This window comes from Entelurus aequoreus, linkage group LG22 (assembly GCF_033978785.1).
Source record: "Entelurus aequoreus isolate RoL-2023_Sb linkage group LG22, RoL_Eaeq_v1.1, whole genome shotgun sequence".
NCBI lineage: Eukaryota > Metazoa > Chordata > Actinopteri > Syngnathiformes > Syngnathidae > Entelurus > Entelurus aequoreus.
The window spans coordinates 12,383,507-12,407,841 of NC_084752.1; the positions used below are offsets into that span (position 1 = coordinate 12,383,507).

Below are 24,335 nucleotides of genomic sequence, written 5' to 3' on the forward strand. Positions count from 1 at the left end.
CGTCCACACGGAAGTAATACAAATAACGCTTTTCAAAACAAAAGCAGCACCGTTGTATTGCACACTCGACATAGATACTTTTTGAAATGTATTTTGTAATTTATGATTGGCCTCACGCGGGCCGGACAGGTATGCGCAAAGGGCCAGATGCGGCCCGCGGGCCGGTGAATACCCAGGTCTGCACTAGGGCCATTTTTTTGTGTTGCCAATCAACCTATCCCCAGGTACATGTCTTACATATTAATCTAAATATGTGAATCAACGTACTAATTAATGTGAACTTTATTGACTACACATGTTCAAGATTGAACACAGGAAGTGAATACAAGTGTTACTAATGGCTGTGAAACAAAGGAGCAGTTAGGTTAAACAAGCTCTGTTTTTATCTAATGGTAAATGGTAAATGGGTTATACTTGTATAGCGCTTTTCGACCTTCAAGGTACTCAAAGCGCTTTGACACTATTTCCACATTCACACACACATTCACACACTGATGGCGGGAGCTGCCATGCAAGGCGCTAACCACGACCCATCAGGAGCAAGGGTGAAGGGTCTTGCTCAAGGACACAACGGATGTGACGAGGTTGGTAGAAGGTGGGGATCGAACCAGGAACCCTCAGGTTGCTGGCACGGCCACTCTCCCAACACCGCCACGCCGTCTACTCCTTTTAGGACTTTTTTTTGGCCTTTGTATGCATGTCTAAAATAAACTAATGCAACAACCAAAAAAGAGTAACAAAAAAGAAGCTTGGAAAATCTTGCATTTGAGAATTTGAATATTAGTGAAGGTGGTAGGTGTTAAAAATATTCTCTACTGTTGTTGTCCTTGTACAAAATGCACATTTTATGACAAACTTTCAGGATGGGAATCTGTTGAAGCAGTTAGTGTAACAAAGTCCTAAAATATAACAGTTCTTAAAACTAAGAACTATGAGCAACAATGTCTAAATATAGTTTGGTTTGCATTAGGACTTAAACTGACAAACTTACTACTATGTCCCAAATATCATAAACATGAAAAAAAAAACAAGGCTCACCTTGCCCAAAGCTAGTCGATCAGCTCGAAAGATGATGCTGTCATCGGTCAAAGGGGTTGTGTCTTTCAGAGACTGGATTATTACTGCAGAGAGAGACAGTGAATTAGGACTTGTGTAGGAAAATACAAAGATTTATATCATCAGTAATTCTTCACCAAGCTTCTGTATAATGCTGGATACAGTTCCTACTGGTGTTAGCGCAACAGCATCTGGTAATGACACAGTCAGCTCCTCCACCGCAGGAAGATCCTGCATAAAAATATGAAATTTCAGTTTGTAAAGGTGATCAGACAGAGAACGTTCAGATTGATTGCTGTATTGTCATTGCAAATAATATACAATGAGATTCAGTTTAAAGCATAAAGTGAAACCCACAAGAAGTACGCACACAAAACCAACAACCACTAAGAAATAAACATTTTATTCATACGGACTACACACATATAGCAAGCACATAGTGCCTAAAAATATGCAGTGATCATAAAATGTAAACAGTAAAATGTATTAAAAATATAGTACAAACACATTACACAGGCCAGTTTTTAGTGCAACATTAAGTTTGGTGATGGCCTGAGAATAAATATAATAAATAAATTAATGTTTGAAAGGGAAAATGTATTATTTTTTGGAATTTTACCAATCATTCACAATCCTTATGTAAGACAAGAACACAAATGTTCTTTTTTTATGCATTATAAATAGTAAATAAATGCGATCAAAAGTCTGCTTACAATGGAGCCTAGGGCTGGGTGATATATGGAGTTTCTAAGATATATCAATATATTTTTAAACAAGATATGATTTAAGAAAATATCGATATAATTTATTTCACGTTAAAATTACCAAACGCCGCTTATTTGTTGTGTTCCTTGTTCTCCCCCGATTTCTATTTTACTTATGTTATGTAATTCTGTACTACTTAAACAGTTTATTTTCTGTGCTGTTAATACCCATCTTGACTAACTGGGTTAATAAAAGTGCCACTGACTGTTTATCGTACAGTTGTCATTCACTTCAATTTCACTGGATATCGCTCAAAAATTAATATATTTATAAGTATACTTTCACTGAAAAACATATTGAGATATACACTACCGTTCAAAAGTTTGGGGTCACCCAAACAATTTTGTGGAATAGCCTTCATTTCTAAGAACAACAATAGACTGTCGAGTTTCAGATGAAAGTTCTCTTTTTCTGGCCATTTTGAGCGTTTAATTGACCCCACAAATGTGATGCTCCAGAAACTCAATCTGCTCAAAGGAAGGTCAGTTTTGTAGCTTCTGTAACGAGCTAAACTGTTTTCAGATGTGTGAACATGATTGCACAAGGGTTTTCTAATCATCAATTAGCCTTCTGAGCCAATGAGCAAACACATTGTACCATTAGAACACTGGAGTGATAGTTGATGGAAATGGGCCTCTATACACCTATGTAGATATTGCACCAAAAAACAGATATTTTCTGCTAGAATAGTCATTTACCACATTAGCAATGTATAGAGTGTATTTCTTTAAAGTTAAGACTAGTTTAAAGTTATCTTCATTGAAAAGTACAGTGCTTTTCCTTCAAAAATAAGGACATTTCAATGTGACCCCAAACTTTTGAACGGTAGTGTATATCGAATATCGAGTTTAAATAAAAATATATCGAGATATATTTTTTCGTCCATGTCGCCCAGCCCTAATAGAACCTATGGGAGATGCTCTATTCTGCCTATAAAAGCCCTTAAATACATCCAAACACCTACGGTAAGGTTTTATATACGTGATGTAAGTATATACTGTATGTAATGGAGTAACGGGCACATTAATAACAACATATAATATCCATTTAATATTTATTTGGATCGTTATAAGCATACGCAACACACTAATTTAAAAATATGCACCATAATGTCCGCTTTTTACCCACTACATCACTGATTATTACTTACTGCAGACTTCATGAGAGCCAACAGACATACCGTATTTTTCGGACTATGAGTCGCAATTTTTTTCATAGTTTGGCCGAGGGTGCGACTTATACTCAGGAGCGACTTATGTGTGAAATTGTTAACACATCACCGTAAAATATAAAATAATATTATTTAGCTCATTCAGGTAAGAGACTAGACGTATAAGATCTCATGGGATTTAGCGATTAGGAGTGACAGATTGTTTGGTAAACGTATAGCATGTTCTATATGTTATAGTTATTTGAATGACTCTTACCATAATATGTTACGTTAACATACCAGGCACGTTCTCAGTTGGTTATTTATGCGTCATATAACGTACACTTATTCAGCCTGTTGTTCACTATTCTTTATTTATTTTAAATGGCCTTTCAAATGTCTATTCTTGGTATTGGGTTTTATCAAATAAATTTCCCCAAAAAATGCAACTTATACTCCAGTGCGACTTATATATGTTTTTTTCCTTCTTTATTATGCATTTTCGGCCGGTGCGACTTATACTCCGGAGTGACTTATACTCCGAAAAATACAGTAATAAAATAGCACTTACTGTACAGGGTCTGCTGTCATTAGGATGCCGTGTGATAGAATCTCTTAAATTTGCTGTCAAAGTTTCCCAACATGTCAGATTATGTCCTCATCCTTCTATTACCCAGGTGAGAGGCATTATTTATGTTCTCCAATAAACTTCCACAAGCAAAGAAAGCAGCTCACCACTTGAGGATGTAAACATAGGCACACAAGCTGTGTTAGCAATAGCTTGTCTGCGTTAGTGCTTATAATAACAATGTTACTAATACTTGCTCGATATTCAAGTCACAAAATGTAACTGGAGTATTGTTGGTGCTTTAGGGCTGTTTTTTTATTGGGTTTTATGGGTGGAATAGAGGACCTCCCATCCCCCCCATTTATTTAGAAGTTCGAATGCATTAAAAAAAATACATTCACCGTAATGTATTTCATAATGATTGCAAACAATAGGCAAAATCCAGAAAATAGTGCAGTTTCCCTTCAAGAGCAGGCTTAAGACCCACATTTTTGATTGTATGGTTGAAAAAGTTACAACTTTAACACAACAATAACACTTTTAACAAGTACAAAGTGCCACTTGGGCATGTGATTTCTACTTGTTGAATTGAGTGAGAATTAATCCCAAGTGCACTGAAGTCAGCTATGTGAACCACTGCATCCCCAATGCACCCATAAAATAACCCACATTTAATTTCCCAAACATAAGACGGTAACTCAAGGGTGTCCAAACTTTTTCCACCCAGGGCCACATAAACAAACATTAACGTTATTATACTCAAACACCAAAACAGACTGACCTCTAGTAAAAGTTCATCTTTGGTTTTGAAGATAGCTGTTCGGTTTAAACCCTCATCGTCATCATTTTCAATCACGGTGGCATGTGAAAAAAGCGAGGAGGAGGATGAGGTGTCACTAAGAACAGAAATATTAAATGTCAACATGCTTTTATCATCTCAACAGTGTAATCGCAGTGTGGGCTTTGGTACCTATCTGTATCTTCAGAAATTTCCCCATCAAAATCCTTATTCGTCCCTTCATGGACTAAGGATGATACAGCTGACTCAGCATGTTCACTTGTTTCTCGTTGTTCTTGAGTGTTTGAACTTTTTTGTTGTGTAGTCATGTCCTCACTCATCTCGTAGGCTTGCACTATTTGTACTTGGTGTTCCAACAGCTGCTCCATCTGAAAAATGATACAAAAATTACAACATGAAATCGTAAATTTGCAGTGTTAGATCGCTTGAAAAATTCGCAACAAAGTACATTGCACAATATGCAGAAACAATTGAAAATAGAGCAACACGATATAATATAAAACATTTTTTAATTCTAATTAATAACACAGATTAGTTTTTGAATGTATGTATACATTGTTTAGCCTTTTAAAAGAAAATCATCCATCCGTCCATCCATCCATTTTCTACCGCTTGTCCCTTTCGGGGTCGCGGGGGTTGCTGGAGCCTATCTCAGCGGTGATATAACGATAAAAGGTATTAACGATAACTGCAATAAATCTCTCAACGGCGAGTATTACTGTTTTAAATTAAAATAACCGAAAAACTGTGATCGATAACTGCACTTTCATAAACTTACAGGCTGACGAGCACTAGCTAGCTAAAAACGCTATCATGAATACATAAGACATTAACGTCTTTCCCTATTTAGAAACAATATTCCTAAGTCTAAACTTATATAAATACATTGCTGTATGAGCAACTCAGATATTTAATTGTGCACATTGAACATACAGGCTGCGTTTTCTTACAACAGAGTGATCAATTCCACGGAGGAATATGACACAGAAGTGTTTTTTTGTTGTTGCAGATGTTCCTCCCAACAGATCCAGAGGCAGAGGTTAAACCCCTGACCCAAGTTTTTGTGGAAGGACATTGATTTACCCCTACATAATGGCCACTCAAAACACAGACAGTCTCGAATGGGCAAAGCTTAAAGGGGAATGACACAGGTGTCTACAACAGGAAGTGAACTTGCTTGACGCCACATAAATAAAAAAATTAGCACCTATATCTTAAAAAAACCCCACTGTAAAACCATTACAAATTGAAATGAAAAAAGAGAAACATATTTAAACATTTAAATAAAAACAATTTGGCTCTTAAGAGGCCAGAAAAAATATTTAATGTTGGTTCTGGCAAGAAAATATATTTATATACGTTTGTTTGTTTAAATAAAACTTGGTCAAAAGATTTCAGTGTGTGTACAAGTACTTTTTGAGCACATTTATCGATTCTGCGATAATAATGATACTGTAACCGTGATGGTTTTGGTCAAAATAACCGTGTTATGAAATGTTTATATCCAATGATGCCAACAGGGAGTTGGGAAATGTCCTTGATTTTCCTATGATTTAGCATCAATGCAGCGTTTACGCAAATTTGTCGATGCCGTGAAGTGTCCATCACAGCGCACTCAGAAATGTTCCCATCAAAATCCTTAATCGTCCCTTCATGGACCAAGGATGATACGGCTGACTCAGCATGTTTACTCGCCTCTGGTTGATCTTGAGTGTTTAAACATTCTTGTTGTGTAGTCATGTCCTCACTCATCTCGTAGGATTGTACCTTTTGTACTTTGTCTTCCAACAGCTGCTCCATCTGAAAGAGTTACAGTTGAACATAATACATAATTATTACAACATGAAATCATATATTTGCAGTGTAACATCTATTCATGTATTACTTTAAGAATGATTACATTTTGCTTTCATTTAAAGCTTTTACTTGCTATTTTCTCTCCTTGTACTTGTACTTGAATACTATATTTATGGAAAGACTCTTGCCTTGACTAACATATCATGGCTGTGTCTCAAATGTTGTGCACTTCATTAAGTATAATGTGTACACCGTGTACTTAGTTCTTATGTGTGCACATTTTGATAGTGTAGTGCTGTGCGAAATCCATTATTGTCTTTGCACATTTGTCAGAAGTGATACCATTATTCATCAGCTTCTTCTGATGTTACAATGTATTTACTTTTGTACTTACACTTAGTTTTTTCTAGTAAATTAGTGTGTTTCGACTAGAAGTACAGAAAACGCAGTGCACCGTTAGTACCCAGATGTTGCAGGAAAATTACCCCAAAAAGTGAGTGCTCAGAAATTGACGTTAGCCACCTAGTATGAACTGGACTTTCACAATATTATGTCAGACCCACTCGACGTCCATTGCATCCGGTCTCCCCTAGAGGGGTGGTGGGGTGATCCACATATGCGGTCCTCTCCAAGGTTTCTCATAGTCATTCACATCGACGTCCCACTGGGTTGTGAGTTTTTCCTTGCCCTTATGTGGGCTCTGTACCGCGGATGTCGTTGTGGCTTGTGCAGCCCTTTGAGACACTTGTGATTTAGGGCTATATAAATAAACATTGATTGATTGATTGATAGTATAGATGTCACCATTTTGTAATGTTTAAGTAAGTAATTAGAGTGGTTGGAATTCACCATTAAAAAAAGAGAGAGGAAGAAGAAACGAGTAAATATTGCGCCGGTTATTTCTGTTTCCACTTCCAAGTGCACAATGACAGTAATTGATTAAGGAATTAGGGCATCACTACACTGTCAAAGACACAGTATAATTACAACATGTAAGTAAGGATCATTTGTGCTAATTTAACACAGTTGTTTTCTTCCCTTCAAGTGACTGACCGCACTGTTTATGTTATTTGTTTTTTTTGGCAACTGCCTTAAAATGTTTAAAAGGCAGCTATGGAATCCAATAATTGCCACCCCCACTAATCAGATTTCTGACATAATTTTAACACTTTAAATAATAGCATGCACATGTAATGCATACTTTTATTATATATATTAATTTGATACTTTATTTATAGGTACAAAAGTCTATGTTGTGATAAAAACAAAATACACAAATCAGTTTACATTTTTAAAAACATGATAAAATAAGACAATCAGACTATATAACGAGTTTTAAGAACTATTCAACTAAACTGTTAGGGGCGGGGGTCATAGTTTCAGAAAGCTAAGGACCAGGGAGCAGAACATACATTTTTATTTTGTACATGCAATGCAAGACTTCTATGTTTTTAAATGAATAAAACTGTATAGTCAAAGTCATATTTTTTGCTAGTAAAAATTATTCATGTGACAGGAGAGCTCTGCTATGCTATTATTAAAAGTTCAACTTATTATTTCTATGTTGCGTGTTATTTAGTTATTTATTTTGTATGTATAGGGGGGTGTAGGGATATAACGATAAAAGGTATTAACAAAAACCGCAATAAAACTTTCGACGGCGAGTATTACTGTTTTAAATTAAAATAACTGATAAACTGTGATCGATAACTGCACTTTCATAAACTTACAGGCTGACGAGCACCAGCTAGCTAAAAACGCTATCATGAATACATGAGACTTTAACGTCTTTCCCTATTTAGAAACAATATACCTAAGTCTATACTTACATAAACACATTGCTGTATGAGCAACTCAGATATTTAATTGTGCACATTGAACATACAGGCTGCGTTTTCTTACAACAGAGTGATCAATTCCACGGAGGAATATGACACAGAAGTGTTTTTTTGTTGTTGCAGATGTTCCTCCCAACAGATCCAGAGGCAGAGGTTAAACCCCTGACCCAAGTTTTTGTGGAAGGACATTGATTTACCCCTACATAATGGCCACTCAAAACACAGACAGTCTCGAATGGGCAAAGCTTAAAGGGGAATGACACAGGTGTCTACAACAGGAAGTGAACTTGCTTGATGTCACATAAATCGAGGGTGAAGCGCCTATATCATTAAGAAAAACAATGTAAAAACATTATAAAATTGAAACGAAAAAAAGAAACATAATTAAACATTTAAATAAAAACAATTTAATAATAATACCTGGGATTTATATAGCGCTTTTCTAAGTACCCAAAGTCGCTTTACATGTTAAAAACCCATCATTCATACACACCTGGTGGTGGTAAGCTACTTTCGTAGCTACAGCTGCCCTGGGGTAGACTGACGGAAGCGTGGCTGCCAATTTGCGCCTACGGCCCCTCCGACCACCACCTATCATTCATTCAACATTCATTCACCGGTGTGAGCGGCACCGGGGGCAAGGGTGAAGTGTCCTGCCCAAGGACACAACGGCATGGTAAGAGGCGGGGAGCGAACCTGCAACCCTCAGGTTTCTGACACGGGCGCTCTACCCACTACGCCATACCGCCCCACATTGGCTCTTAAAAAGCCAGAAAAAATATTTAATGTTGGTTGTGGCAAGAAAATATATTGTGTTCTTTAATTTATGTATTTATTTATTTAAATAAAACTTGGTCAAAAGATTTCAGTGTGTGTACAAGTACTTTTTGAGCACATTCATCGATAATAATGATACTGTAACCGTGACAGTTTTGGTCAAAATAACCGTGTTATGAAATGTTTATATCCAATGATGCCAACAGGGAGTTGGGAAATGTCCTTGATTTTCCTATGATTTAGCATCAATTCAGCGTTTACACAAGTTTGTCGATGGCTTTAAGTGTCCATCAAAGCGCACTCAGAAATGTTCCCATCAAAATCCTTAATCGTCCCCTCATGGACCAAGGATGATACGGCTGACTCAGCATGTTTACTCACCTCTGGTTGATCGTGAGTGTTTAAAACTTCTTGTTGTGTAGTCATGTCCTCACTCATCTCGTAAGATTGTACCTTTTGTACTTTGTCTTCCAACAGCTGCTCCATCTGAAAGAGTTACAGTTGAACATAATACATAATTATTACAACATGAAATCATATATTTGCAGTGTAACATCTATTCATGTATTTGTTTAATAATTATTACATTTTGCCTTTATTTTAAGCTTTTACTTGCTATTTTCTCTCCTTGCACTTGTACTTGAATACTATATTCATGGCAAGACTCTTGCCTTGACTGACATATCATGGCTGTGACTCAAATGTTGTACACTTCATTAAGTATACTGTGTACACTGTGTACTTAGTTCTTATGTGCGCACATTTCGACAGTGTAGTGCTGTCCGAAAACCATGGTCATTTGTCAGAAATGATGATAACAATATTGATCAGCTTCTTGTGATGATACAACGGATTTACTTTTGTAGTTACACTTAGTTTATTAAATACATAAGTGTGTTTCGACTAGAAGTACAGAAAAGGCAGTGCACCGTTAGTACCCAGATGTTACAGTCAAAATATACCCAAAAAGTGAGTGCGCAGTAATTGACGTTACCACCTAGTATTACTGTTTCAAATTAAAATAACCGAAAAACTGTGATCGATAACTGCACTTTGATAAACTCACAGGCCGACTAGCACTAGCTAGCAAAAACGCTAACATAAATACATGAGACATTAACGTCTTTCCCTATTTAGAAACGATACCTCAGTCATAACTTATATAAACACATTTAATTGTGCACATTGAACATACAGGCTGCGTTTTCTTACAACAGAGTGATCAATTCCACGGAGGAATATGAAACGGAAGCGTTTTTTTGTTGTTGCAGATGTTCCTCCCAACAGATCCAGAGGCAGAGGTTAAACCCCTGACCCAGGTTTTTGTGGAAGGACATTGATTTACCCCTACATAATGGCCACTCAAAACACAGACAGTCTCAAATGGGCAAAGCTTAAAGGGGAATGACACAGGTGCCTACAACAGCAAATTAACTTGCTTGACGTTACATAAATATGAAGTGAAGCACCTACGTACACTACCGTTCAAAAGTTTGGGGTCACCCAAACAATTTTGTGGAATAGCCTTCATTTCTAAGAACAAGAATAGACTGTTGAGTTTCAGATGAAAGTTCTCTTTTTCTGGCCATTTTGAGCGTTTAATTGACCCCACAAATGTGATGCTCCAAAAACTCAATCTGCTCAAAGGAAGGTCAGTTTTGTAGCTTCTGTAACGAGCGAAACTGTTTTCAGATGTGTGAACATGATTGCACAAGGGTTTTCTAATCATCAATTAGCCTTCTGAGCCAATGAGCAAACACATTGTACTAAGGCTGAAACGACGCGTCGACGTAGTCGACGTCATCGGTTACGTAAATACGTCGACGCCGTTTTTGTGCGTCGACGCGTCGCATAATGACGTCACACTACCGTCATGGCGAAGCGCAAAGCAGACGATCAAAGAAGACGATGTGAGCGGTGCGAGCGAGGGGGGGAAAGCATGCCAATAGTGTGGGAGTATTTCAATAAACGGCCTAATAATGTTGTTGTATGCACACTGTGTCGAGCGGAAATGGCCTATCATAGCAGCACAACGGCTATAAACGAACATTTGAAAAAAAAACCATCAACTAGTCAATCGTCCGCGCGAGCATACGTTGTCATCATTACACAAAAACATGAATGTGTCATTTGTATCTGCTAGGGGTGTAACGGTACGTGTTTTGTATTGAACCGTTTCGGTGCGGGGCTTTCGGTTCGGTACGGCGGTGTACCGAACGAGTTTCTAAGCTAAAGTCTTAACAAGCTGCTTTGCTCCGTCTGCCTCTGTCTCAGCACGCAGCATTGTCCCACCCACACAACCATCTGATTGGTACACACGCAGCATTGTCCCACCCACACAACCATCTGATTGGTACACACGCAGCATTATCAGCCAATCAGCAGTGCGTATTCAGAGCGCATGTAGTCAGCGCTTCAGCGTGGAGCAGATAGGTGTTTAGCAGGTGACCATCAGGCAGCGGACTCTCCCCAAATGATAATAAACACCTCCCAGTCAACTACTAGTAACATCACTATGAGCCCGTTGACCTTCTAGAAACTTAAACTGCAGCTCAGCTCGCTAGAAATCCTGGCTTGAGGTGAAGGCTAATTAGCTCTCAGTTCCAGCCACATCGACCCCTTCTGAGCGCCTATTTTCAGCTGCTGGGAATATTGTAAACAAGAAAAGAACCAAACATGTACACATGCTAACATTTCTTCATTACAACTGTTAGACACTCACTGGAATGAGTAGAATTGGTTATTGTGTACTGTGTTGGACTGGATGTTTATTTTGCACATTTTAAAAGCAATATTTAATGTTTACAGTGCTCCAGAATATTTAGATTGGCACTTTTTTGTATTGGATGTTTATCTTTATTTTTGCACATTTTAGCAAATAAGCAATACTTTCACTTTTGTTGAAATGTTTACACTGTTGTTACAGAATATTTCGTTTTGCACTTTTTTGTATTGGATGTTTATCTTTATTTTTGCACATTTTAAAGCAAAATAAGCAATACTTTTACTTTTGAAATGCTTATACTATTGCAGAATATTAAGATTTGCACTGGATGTTGACTTTTATATTTGCACATTAAAAAGCAAATAAGCTACTTTTAATTTTGTTAAATGTTAAAAGTTTTAAATGTTTACATTGTTACAGAATATTTAGTCATGTTGTTGTCAATGTTGACTGAGTGGCCATACTTCTTTTTTTTGTAAATAAAAGCCATGCCTTTTGAAAAAACGGGCCTACATTTATTTTTTCATCTTCATTTTGAATAAAAAAATAATCGGCAAAAGGAAAAAATAATCTATAGATTAATCGAAAAAATAATCTATAGATTAACCGATTAATCGAAAAAATAATCTATAGATTAATCGATAGAAAAATAATCGTTAGCTGCAGCCTTACATTGTACCATTAAAACACTGGAGTGATAGTTGCTGGAAATGGGCCTCTATACACCTATGTAGATATTGCACCAAAAACCAGACATTTGCAGCTAGAATAGTCATTTACCACATTAGCAATGTATAGAGTGTATTTCTTTAAAGTTAAGACCAGTTTAAAGTTATCTTCATTGAAAAAAGTACAGTGCTTTTCCTTCAAAAATAAGGACATTTCAATGTGACCCCAAACTTTTGAACGGTAGTGTATATCATTAAAAAAACAACACTGTAAAACCATTACAAATTGAAACGAAAAAAGACAAACATATTTAAACATTTAAATAAAAACAAAATGACTCTTAGAAGTCAGAAAAAATATTTATTCTGGAAGAAAATGTTTATTTATGTAATTATTTATCTAAATAAAACTTGGTCAAAATATTTCAGTGTGTGTACAACTACTTTTTGACCACATTCATCAATACTGCGATAATAATGATACAATAACCGTGATAGTTCTGGTCAAAATAACCGCGATATGAAATATTTATATCCAATGACGCCAACAGGGAGTTGGAAAATTTCAATTACAAATAACAATAAAGCTATCCAATCTAATTAAGAGTAATATTACGATACTCACCAGGCTGCAGTTAGCCCTAGCCCCTAATGCAGGACTATTTAACTGGGGGCCCAAAATAACACTATACCCTGAGTTCTGATTAAAACTTAGAATACCTAAATATTTTTGCAGTGAATTCTTAAACACTACAACACTCCTGCTGTATGGAAGAACTTGGACCAAACACAATGAAAGATCCGCACAACCTATTGCAGCCACTGCAGTAGCCACTTGTATTTTACATAACAGGACTATCTTGTTCTGAAATATGTAACTCTGACAAAAGAAATACACCAAAAACAACCGACCTAAACTCGCTGTTCGTTGTGGACATCGAGGGACAGAAGTAGAGTCTCTAAACACGAGTACAGTCTAATGCCAGAAAAAGATGTTGGATTTGTTGTTAGTTGTTTTTCCAAAAAAGAAAAGTCACAAAGTCTCTCAACACTTGAAAAATTCTCAACAAAGTACATTGCACAATATGCAGAAACAATTGAAAATAGAGCAACATGATATAATTTTAAAAATGTGTTAATTCTAATTAATAACAGATTTGTTTTTAAATGTATGTATACATTTTCTAACATTTTTTAAGAAAATCATATCCATCCATCCATTTTCTACCGCTTGTCCCTTTTGGGGTCACGGGGGACGCTGGAGCCTATCTCAGCTGCATTCGGGCGAAAGGCGGAGTACACCCTGGACAAGTCGCCACCTCATCGCAGGGCCAAAGAAAATCACATCATCATAGCTAATTATGCAAATTATAAGATGACGCCATCATGGCCACACCCCTAACCACGCCCTCTCTCCCAGAGGTATTTTGGCAATCTGGAGAAAATCCTGCTAACGTGCTACAGTAGTAATATTAAAGACCGAAATGCGTCCACAACAAAATCTTGTTTAAGACCACAAAAAGCCTAGGGCCTGCCCTGGCCCACATCCAATATGATTTAGCATCAATCCAGCGTTTACACAAGTTTGTCGATGGCGTTAAGTGTCCATCACAGCGCACTCAGAAATGTTCCCATCAAAATCCTTAATCGTCCCTTCATGGACCAAGGATGATACGGCTGACTCAGCATGTTCACTCACCTCTGGTTGATCTTGAGTGTTTAAACATTCTTGTTGTGTAGTCATGTCCTCACTCATCTCGTAGGATTGTACCTTTTGTACTTTGTCTTCCAACAGCTGCTCCATCTGAAAGAGTTACATTTGAACATAATACATAATTATTACAACATGAAATCATATATTTGCAGTGTTACATCTATTCATGTATTAGTTTAAGAATTATTACATTTTGCCTTCATTTTAAGCTTTTACTTGCTATTTTCTCTCCTTGTACTTGTAATTGAACACTATATTTATGGAAAGACTCTTGCCTTGACAACATAACATGGCTGTGTCTCAAATGTTGTACACTTCATTAAGTACACTGTGCACTTAGTTCTTACATTTCGACAGTGTAGTGCTGTCTGAAATCCATTGTTGTCCTTGCACATTTTCCAGAAATGATAACAATATTGATCTGCTTCCTGTGACGTTACAACAAATTTACTTTTGTACATACACTTAGTTTTTTGATTACAGTATTTTTCGGACTATAAGTCAGTTTTTTTCATAGTGCGACTTATACTCAGGAGCGACTTATGTGTGAAATGATTAACACATTACCGCAAAATATCAAATCATATTATTTAGCTCATTCACGTAAGAGACTAGACGTATAAGATTTCATGGGATTTAGCGATTAGGAGTGACAGATTTTTTGGTAAACGTATAGCATGTTCTATATGTTATAGTTATTTGAATGACTCTTACCATAATATGTTACGTTAACATACCAGGCACATTCTCAGTTGGTTATTTATGCCTCATGTAACGTACACTTATTCAGCCTGTTGTTCACTATTCTTTATTTATTTTAAATTGCCTTTCAAATGTCTATTCTTGGTGTTGGGTTTTATCAAATAAAATTCCCCCAAAAATGCGACTTATATATGTTTTTTTCCTTCTTTATTATGCATTTTCGGCAGGTGCGACTTATACTCAGGAGTGACTTATACTCCGAAAAATACGGTACATAAGTGTGTTTTGACTTGAAGTACAGAAAATGCAGTGCACTGTTAGTACCCAGATTTTACAGTAAAATTACCCCAAAAAGTGAGTAAGCAGTAATTGACGTTATTATTATTATTGTTTTAAATTAAAATAACGGAAAAACTGTGATCGATAACTGCACTTTGATAAACTCACAGACCGACAAGCACTAGCTAGCTAAAACGCTAACATGAATACATGAGCCATTAACGTCTTTCCCTGTTTAGAAATGATATACCTCAGTTTAAACTTATATAAACACATTGCTGTCTGAGCAACTCAGATAATTAATTGTTCACATTGAACACACAGGCTGCGTTTTCTTACAACAGAGTGATTAATTCCACGGAGGAATATGACAAGTGTTTTTTTGTGGTTTGTGTTGTTCCTCCCAACAGATCCAGAGGCAGAGATTAAACCCCTGACCCAGGTTTTTGTGGAAGGACATTGATTTACCCCTACATAATGGCCACTCAAAACACAGACAGTCTCGAATGGGCAAAGCTTAAAGGGGAATGACACAGGTGTCTACAACAGGAAGTGAACTTGCTTGACGTCACATAAACCGGAAGTGAAGCGCCTATATCATTAAAAAAAAAAACACTGTTAAACCATTATAAATTGAAACGAAAAAAGACAAACCTGTTTAAACTATTAAAATAAAAACAATATGGCTCTTAAGAAGCCAGAAAAATATTTAAAATTTGTTCTGGCAAGAAAATATACCGTGTTATTTTTATTTATGTATTTATTTATTTAAATAAAACTTGGTAAAAAGATTTCAGTGTGTGTACAAGTACTTTTTGAGCACATTCATTAATTCTGCGATGATGACACTGTAACCGTGAAAGTTTTGGTCAAAATAACAGTGATATGAAATATGTATATCCCATGATGCCAACAGGGAGTTGGGAAATTTCCTTGCAATAATTTTTAATTTTTTTTTTTTTTTACAAATGACAATAAAGCTATCCAATCTAATTAAGAGTAATTTTACAATACTCACCAGGCTGCAGTTAGCCCTCGCCCCTAATGCAGGACTATTTAACTGGCGGCCCGAGAATAACACAATACTCTCAGTTCTGTTTAAAACTTAGAAGATTTAACATTTTTGCAGTAAATTCTTAAACACTACAGCACTCCTGCTGTATGGAAGACAGACAAACACAATGAAAGATCCTCACAACCTATTACAGCCACTGCAGTAGCCACTTGTATTTTACATACCAGGGCTATTTTGTTCTGAAATATGTAAATCTGACAAAAGAAATACCTCAAAAACAAATGTCCACAACAGAGAGTGCTGGTTATCAAAATAATAATAATAATAACCAAGGATGAAGTCCCCCTACCGGTCCTGAATATGTGGCCCCTAGAACAATTCTGAACAGCCATGCCTAACGCAGGGTTTCCCCTTTAATTAAAGTTAAAAAGTTAAAGTACCATGTACTGATCATGGTATTCGCGGCGGAAAATTTAGCCGCCACACCTTAAAAATATATATTTTTAACCTTAAAACAAATTAAAGTAATATAATGTAATTTGGCCTCAAGCAGAAGTCAAAAGTTTGATTCTATTTTTAAATTTCTGTTGCCAATCTTATGTTAATAAACGGCCCAATTCAAGATATATTCCCTCCCATGCACACACATTCATCTCCATCCTTCCCCACACACACAACAACACTTCCTCATTCTCCGCCAATCCCCTTTCAGACATGGATGGTGTGTTTGCGATCTTGGGAACAATGAACACCAAATCAAAACCACACAAACATTAAACATCACCAGTAGCAGGTCGTTACAGTAGGAATATCGTGATATATAGCCTGTTATTTGCGCACTATGCACAAAAATCCAGCCACCAAAAAAAGACTGACCCCCAGACAGCGCTGCCAGAACAGGATGTTGTGGCGACATAGGCAATATGCACGGGATTGTCTGAAGCGGATGCAGCATGTCTGCGATGTGAACGTACTTTAGATATATCCGATATATGCCCGCTGACAGTAACCTGAACTCGCCGTTTGTCGCAGACATTGAGGGACAGAAGTAGAGTCTCTAAACACGAGTACAGTCTATAATAATGCCAGAAAAAGATGCTAGATTTGTTGTTAGTTGTTTTTCATAAAGGAAGTCACTAAAAGTCTGTAGACACTTGAATAATTCTCAATAAAGTACATTGCACTATATGCAGAAACAATGCAACATAGAGCAACACGATATAATATAAAACATGTTTTAATTCGAATTAATAACAGATTTTTTTTTTTAAATGTATGTATACATTTTTCAGCCTTTTAAAAGAAAATCATATCATAGCTAATTATGCAAATCATACGATGATGTTATCGTGAACACACCCCTAACCACGCCCCCTCTGCCAGAGGTATCTTGGCAATCTGCGGGAAACCCTGCTAACATGCTACAGTAGTAATATTAAAGACCGAAATGCGTCCACAAAAAAAATCTTCCCATCAAAATCCTTAATGGTCCCTTCATGGACCAAGAATGATACGGCTGACTCAGCATGTTCACTCGCCTCTGGTTGATCTTGAGTGTCTAAACATTCTTGTTGTGTAGTCATGTCCTCACACATCCCATAGGCTTGTATCAGCTGCTCCATCTGAAAGAGTTACAGTTGAACATAATACTAATTATTACAACATGAAATCATATATTTGCAGTGTTACATCTATTCATGTATTAGTTTAATAATTACTACATTTTACTTTCATTAAGAGCTTTTACTTGCTATTTTCTCTCCCTGTACTTGTAATTGAACACTATATTTATGGAAAGACTCTTGCCTTGACTGACATATCATGGCTGTGACTCAAATGTTGTACACTTAATTAAATATACTGTGTACACCGTGTACTTAGTTCTTATGTGCGCACATTTCGACAGTGTAGTGCTGTGCGAAATCCATTGTTGTTTTTGCACATTTGCCAGAAATTATGATAATATTGATCAGCTTCTTGTGATGATACAATGGATTTACTTAAGTACTATCTAATTATCTATCTTAGAATTAGTTTTTTGAGTACATAAGTGTGTTTCGACTAGAAGTACAGAAAATGCAGTGCGCCGTTAGTACCCAGATGTTATAGTCAAAATACTCCAAACAGTGAGTGCACAATAATTGACGTTAGCCACCTAGTATAGACACCACCATCCTGTAATTTTTAAGTAAGTAATTGGAGTGGTTGGAATTCACCATTAAAAAAGGAGTGAAGAAGAAGAAACAGGTAAATATCGCAACGGTTATATTTCTGTTTCCACTTCAAAGTGCACAATGACAGTAATTGATTAAGGAATTAGGACATCACTACACTGTCAAAGATACAGTATAATTATAAGGTGTAAGTAAGGATCATTTGTGCTAATTTAACACAGTTGTTTTCTTCCTTTCAAGTGAATGATCACACTGTTTTTTTGTTTTGTTTTTTGCAACTGCATTAAAATGCTTAAAAGTCAGCTATGGAATCCAATCATTGCCACCCCCACTAATCAGATTTCTGACATAATTTTAACACTTTAAATAATAACATGCACATGTAATGCTTACTGTTATTATAAGCATTTATTGTGTACTTTCTTTATAGGTACAAAAGTCCATGTTGTGATAAAAACAAACTACACAAATCAGTTTACATTTTTAAAAACATGATAAAATAAGACAATCAGGCTATATAACTAGTTTTAAGAACTATTCAACTAAACTGTTATGGGGGGGTCATATTTTCAGAAAGCGAAGAACCAGGGAGCAGGACATGCATTTTTATTTTGTACATGTAATAGTGTCAAAGCGCTTTGAGTACCTTAAAGGTAGAAAAGCGCTATACAAGTATAACCTATTATGTAATGCAAGACTTCTATGTTTTCAAATGAATGAAACTGTAAAGTCAAAAAGCCTTTTTATGCTAGTCAAAGATCCTTCATGTGAAAGGAGAGCTCTGCTATACTTAATAGTTCACCTTAATTTTTTCGTGTTGCGTGTCATTTAGTTATTTATTTTGCATTTATGGGCGGGTGTAGGGATGTAACAATAAAAGGTATTAACGATAACCGCAATAAAACTCCCGACGGCGAGTATTACTGTTTTAAATTAAAATAACTGATAAACTGTGATCGATAACTGCACTTTCATAAACTTACAAGCCAACGAGCACTAGCTAGCTAAAACGCTAACATAAATACATGAGACATTAACGTCTTTCCCTATTTAGAAATGATATACCTCAGTCTAAACTCATACAAACACATTGCTGTATGAGCAACTCAGATATTTAATTGTGCACATTGAACATACAGGCTGCGTTTTCTTACAACAGAGTGATCAATTCCACGGAGGAATATGACACAGAAGTGTTTTTTTTGTTGTTGCAGATGTTCCTCCCAACAGATACAGAGGCAGAGGTTAAACCCCTGACCCAGGTTTTTCGTGAGGACATTGATTTACCCTTACATAATGGCCACTCAAAACACAGACAGTCTCGAGTGGGCAAAGCTTAAAGGGGAATGACACAGGTGTCTACAACAGGAAGTGAACTTGCTTGACGTCACATAAACCGGAAGTGAAGCGCCTATATCATTAAAGGCCTACTGAAACCCACTACTACCGACCACGCAGTCTGATAGTTTATATATCAATGATGAAATCTTAACATTATAACACATGCCAATACGGCCGGGTTAACTTATAAAGTGACATTTTAAATTTGCCGCTAAACTTCCGGTTCGAAACGCCTCTGAGGATGCCGTATGCGCGTGACGTAACCCGGGGAACACGGATATGCCTTCCACATTGAAGCCAATACGAAAAAGCTCTGTTTTCATTTCATAATTCCACAGTATTCTGGACATCTGTGTTCGTGAATCTGTTGCAATCATGTTCATTGCATTATGGAGAAGGAAGCTGAGCAAGCAAAGAAGAAAGTTGTCGGTGCGAAATGGACGTATTTTTCGAACGTAGTCAGCAACAACAGTACACAGCCGGCGCTTCTTTGTTTACATTCCCGGAAGATGCAGTCAAGATGGAAGAACTCGGATAACAGAGACTCTAACCAGGAGGACTTTTGACTTCGATACACAGATGCCTGTAGAGAACTGGGACAACACAGACTCTTACCAGGATTACTTTGATTTGGATGACAAAGACGCAGACGTGCTACTGTGAGTATGCAGCTTTGGCTTCTAAACATTTGATCGCTTGACCGTATGTGCGCAACTTTTTTTTGCGTATGTACGTAACTTTTTTTTAAATATATAAGCTTTATGAACCTTGGGTTAGGTGAACGGTCTTTTGGGCTGAGTGATTGTGTGTGTTGATCAGGTGTTTGAATTGTATTGGCGTGTTCTATGGAGCTAGGAGCTAGCATAGGAGCTAGGAGCTAGCATAACAAACACGCAGGTGTTTTTATGCAGGATTAATTTGTGGCATATTAAATATAAGCCTGGTTGTGTTGTGGCTAATAGAGTATATATATGTCTTGTGTTTATTTACTGTTGTAGTCATTCCCAGCTGAATATCAGGTACCGTGAGTATGCAGCCTTGGCTGCTAAACATTTGATAGCTTGACCGTATGTGCGCGTCACGTACGTAACTTTTTAAAAATATATAAGCTTTATGAACCTTGGGTTAGGTGAACGGTCTTTTGGGCTGAGTGATTGTGTGTGTTGATCAGGTGTTTGAATTGTATTGGCGTGTTCTATGGAGCTAGGAGCTAGCAGAGGAGCTAGGAGCTAGCATAACAAACACGCAGGTGTTTTTATGCAGGATTAATTTGTGGCATATTAAATATAAGCCTGGTTGTGTTGTGGCTAATAGAGTATATATATGTCTTGTGTTTATTTACTGTTGTAGTCATTCCCAGCTGAATATCAGGTCACCCCCGGCTCTCACAGCATCTTCCCTATCTGAATAGCTTCAACTCCCCACTAGTCCTTCACTTGCACTTTACTCATCCACAAATCTTTCATCCTCGCTCAAATTAATGGGGAAATTGTCGCTTTCTCGGTCCGAATCTCTCTCACTTCATGCGGCCATCATTGTAAACAATAGGGAACTTTGCGTATATGTTCAACTGACTACGTCACGCTACTTCCGGTAGGGGCAAGCCTTTTTTTTTATCAGATACCAAAAGTTGCAATCTTTATCGTCGTTGTTCTATACTAAATCCTTTCAGCAAAAATATGGCAATATCGCGAAATGATCAAGTATGACACATAGAATAGATCTGCTATCCCCGTTTAAATAAAAAAAATTCATTTCAGTAGGCCTTTAAGAAAAAGAATAACTCCGTAAAACCATAACAAATTGAAATGAAAGGAGGCAAACATATTTAAACATCTAAATAAAAACAATATGCCTCTTAAGAAGCCGGAAATTTTTTTTTTTTTTGTTCCGGCAAGAAAATATGTTGTGCCTTTTTATCTAAGTATATATTCATTTAAATACAACTTGATAAAAATATTTCAGTGTGTGTACTAGTACTTTTTGAGCACATTCATCAATACTGCGATAATAATGTTACTCGATGATAGTCCCTTTCAGTCTCCTCCTCTCTGGAAGTGCACAACATTGCGCAGGAGAACTGTATGTGCACATGCATAGGTTGTTGACAGTCTGAAGTTGCATGCTAGCTCGTATTTTGTTGCAGAAAATAAATGTTGTCGTCACACGTACGTGTTTTTTGTAACTGTAATATTTCCATATATTATACAAACATGGAGCAAAAATGTAAATGCAAAACCCCAAACTATGTTCCTGTCTTCACAATAAAAGTGCTGCTCCATCGCGCCTGCGCTAACAAAATAAGAGTCTCCGAAAGCCAGCGCAAACAAGCTATGGAGTTTGCCGCCAATGTATTTCTTGTAAAGTGTATAAAAACGAATATGGAAGCTGGACAAATAAGATGCCAAAAACCAACCACTTTCATGTGGTATTAGACAGAAAGGAGGAACTTTTTTTCTCCTCCATTTGAAAACGTGGACGTTATCAGCACTGCTGTCTGATTCCAATCAATGCGAGTCATCAGAATCAGGTAATACACCAACTTATATTCTTGTCTTCATGAAAGAAAGGAATCTATATGTTAAACATGCATGTATATTCATTAAAACACCTTTAACATGTGAACAAAAACGGCAAAATAAATAAATATAAATTATATACTGTATATATATATATATATATATATATATATATATATATATATATATATATATATATATATATATATATATATATGATATGTGTGTGTATGTATATGTATATATGAGGTAGATCACCTCGACTTGGTCATTTATTAAGTAATTGATTAACGTTGAAAAACTTATTGGGGTGTTACCATTTAGTGGTCAATTTTACGGAATATGTACTGTACTGTGCAATCTACTAATACAAGTTTCAATCAATCAATGAATGCCTACTGAGCCTATGGTGCTGTTAAGTTATTGTGGCTCAATTTGCCTTTTTTATTTTAATTTTAATGTATTATTATTTAATATATATTATTGTTTTAGTTGCTTAAGAGATATTCCTGGCTATGAATTTGCTCATTGCTATTATTATGTTTTTGTGCGTTATTTGTTGCCGTCATCATTAAACGAACAGGTTACTCATCAGTTACTCAGTACTTGAGTAGTTTTTTCACAACATACTTTTTACTTTTACTCAAGTAAATATTTGGGTGACTACTCCTTACTTTTTACTTGAGTAATAAATCTCTAAAGTAACAGTACTCTTACTTGAGTACAATTTCTGGCTACTCTACCCACCTCTGATCACTGCACAGTGCACACTTACTTTCTTGGGTGCACTTTAAGTGCAACATCCGGGTGTGTACGCTCTTACGTACTCAAAGTATGAGTACGAAAGTGTGCCAATTGAGACGTAGCACAAACATTCAAGACTACAAAATATCCGATTACCATTCATTACTTGTTCGGTACAAAATCATGGACCGGCGATTATATTGTCTTAGAAACCAAATACGTGACGTTTGTGACGATTCTTCCCTGTAACTCTTGACTGCTGATTAGTTCCAAGCCTCACCGTTCTAAACGTGGTTTCACTGCATGCCCAAAACAATCAAGGTAACAAGAAAACAGCTACATGTCTGCAACACTCAATAGTTACAAACAAGTCACTCAATCCTACTTTAACAATAGCGAAGTGAAGTGTTAACTAAATCCGAAACAAAAGTTTTAAAAGACAAACTAATGTAGAAAATGTAATGCCTACCTTGTTTAAATCGCAAGCAGCAGCATGAGTATTTCCGGGGTAAAACTACCTATTTCCGTCAATAGCTTCCAACATAAGAGTCGTTTGTATTACATGCATACTATTTCATTGCCCGCGGTGTGGAAAATATACACCAAACTATACCACAGATTAAATCATAAAAAAATGCAACACAGATAACTTAAAATTATTTAAAGGCAGGTTTGGTACGACTCGAGACAAGATGAACCTTTGTGTTTTACTTTGAAATCCATTTGCGGAGATGTGCGTGTTAAAATGCTTGACTTGATGCAGGTAAACCCACATGTCTCTTCTCCTCCATGCGGGTCGTGCTTCTTCCGCTCCTGCGCAGAAGGATAGAAGAGTGGAGTGGTGTGGGCGATACGGCAATGTTTAGTTAACAAGCAAATACAGGGACAGTATTGCCGATACTAATACATTATACTTGAAAATGTCAAGTTTATTGAATGATTTTGCCTTTAATTTGTTTATCATATTTGTTATCAAACACAGGACAAATCATTTGTAATTTATAATCAATTAACAAAACAAAAATAATACACGCATTACAAAAATATCAACAAAAATAAAACAACAAAAAGACAGATATTTGTAAAAACAAACATGGAAGAGTACAACAAATATCAATCTCACAACAATGGTATAGATCTGATACTGATTATACATTTGGTATAACGTTGAAAATGTGTCTTTTTCATTACAGTAGTTGTTATTTATTTTTATATTGTATCTATTCATTATTCTTACTGCTGTTTATTGTTTATCGTCCTATGAGGCTTGAGCAGCACTTTGGTCATCCTGTGTTGTTTTATAAAGGACATATAAAATACAATAATAAAAAAAAATCATATTAAAATAAATTAAAAAGTTAGTTAAAAAGAGAACAATTATTTGCCGTTATCCCATTGGTTGCCTTGCACAATGCAATGGGCGATGCTTATTAGGAGGTGGGTGTTACTTAACTAAACTGGGGTCCTCAGAGTGATTTTATTGGAAGGCCTTGACACATAATTTTTTTTTATTTGTATATAACCATTTTTACACGACTTGACTCAAACTTGCATTTAAGTCAGGGTGTCCAAAGTGTGGCCCGGGGGCCATTTGCGGCTCGCAGCTAGTGTTTTACCGGCCCGCAGCACATCGTTGTAAAAATACTAAAACTTTTTTTTTTTTTTTAAACATTAAAAAGTGGAATAAAAGAGCAAATAGGTGAA

General features: G+C 36.4%; 1 protein-coding gene and 5 non-coding genes across 9 annotated transcripts in view; all 6 read right to left on the bottom strand.

Moving 5' to 3' along the window:
* Positions 1–23,436, bottom strand: part of LOC133639850 (H/ACA ribonucleoprotein complex non-core subunit NAF1-like) — a 34,675-nt gene extending 11,239 nt beyond the window's left edge. The window contains exons 1-9 of one of the 4 annotated variants that reach the window (XM_062033503.1): positions 23,405–23,436; positions 17,392–17,475; positions 13,843–13,947; positions 9,132–9,236; positions 6,034–6,138; positions 4,510–4,706; positions 4,321–4,435; positions 1,194–1,287; positions 1,039–1,121 (exon numbers count right to left, since the gene is read on the bottom strand). In XM_062033503.1, the coding sequence (XP_061889487.1) occupies positions 1,039–1,121; positions 1,194–1,287; positions 4,321–4,435; positions 4,510–4,706; positions 6,034–6,138; positions 9,132–9,236; positions 13,843–13,947; positions 17,392–17,475; positions 23,405–23,422 (906 nt within the window). In that variant the 5' untranslated portion in view covers positions 23,423–23,436. The other 3 variants (XM_062033504.1, XM_062033505.1, XM_062033506.1) reach the window with 3 other exon arrangements.
* On the bottom strand, positions 5,346–5,467 carry LOC133640185 (small nucleolar RNA SNORA26). The gene has a single exon (XR_009824088.1). It is a non-coding gene; the product is annotated as a small nucleolar RNA SNORA26 (small nucleolar RNA).
* Positions 8,095–8,216, bottom strand: LOC133640186 (small nucleolar RNA SNORA26). Its single transcript, XR_009824089.1, has one exon. It is a non-coding gene; the product is annotated as a small nucleolar RNA SNORA26 (small nucleolar RNA).
* LOC133640183 (small nucleolar RNA SNORA26) lies at positions 10,020–10,141 on the bottom strand. The gene has a single exon (XR_009824086.1). It is a non-coding gene; the product is annotated as a small nucleolar RNA SNORA26 (small nucleolar RNA).
* On the bottom strand, positions 15,231–15,352 carry LOC133640182 (small nucleolar RNA SNORA26). Its single transcript, XR_009824085.1, has one exon. It is a non-coding gene; the product is annotated as a small nucleolar RNA SNORA26 (small nucleolar RNA).
* Positions 19,240–19,360, bottom strand: LOC133640191 (small nucleolar RNA SNORA26). Its single transcript, XR_009824094.1, has one exon. It is a non-coding gene; the product is annotated as a small nucleolar RNA SNORA26 (small nucleolar RNA).
* Positions 23,437–24,335: the final 899 nt, after the last annotated feature.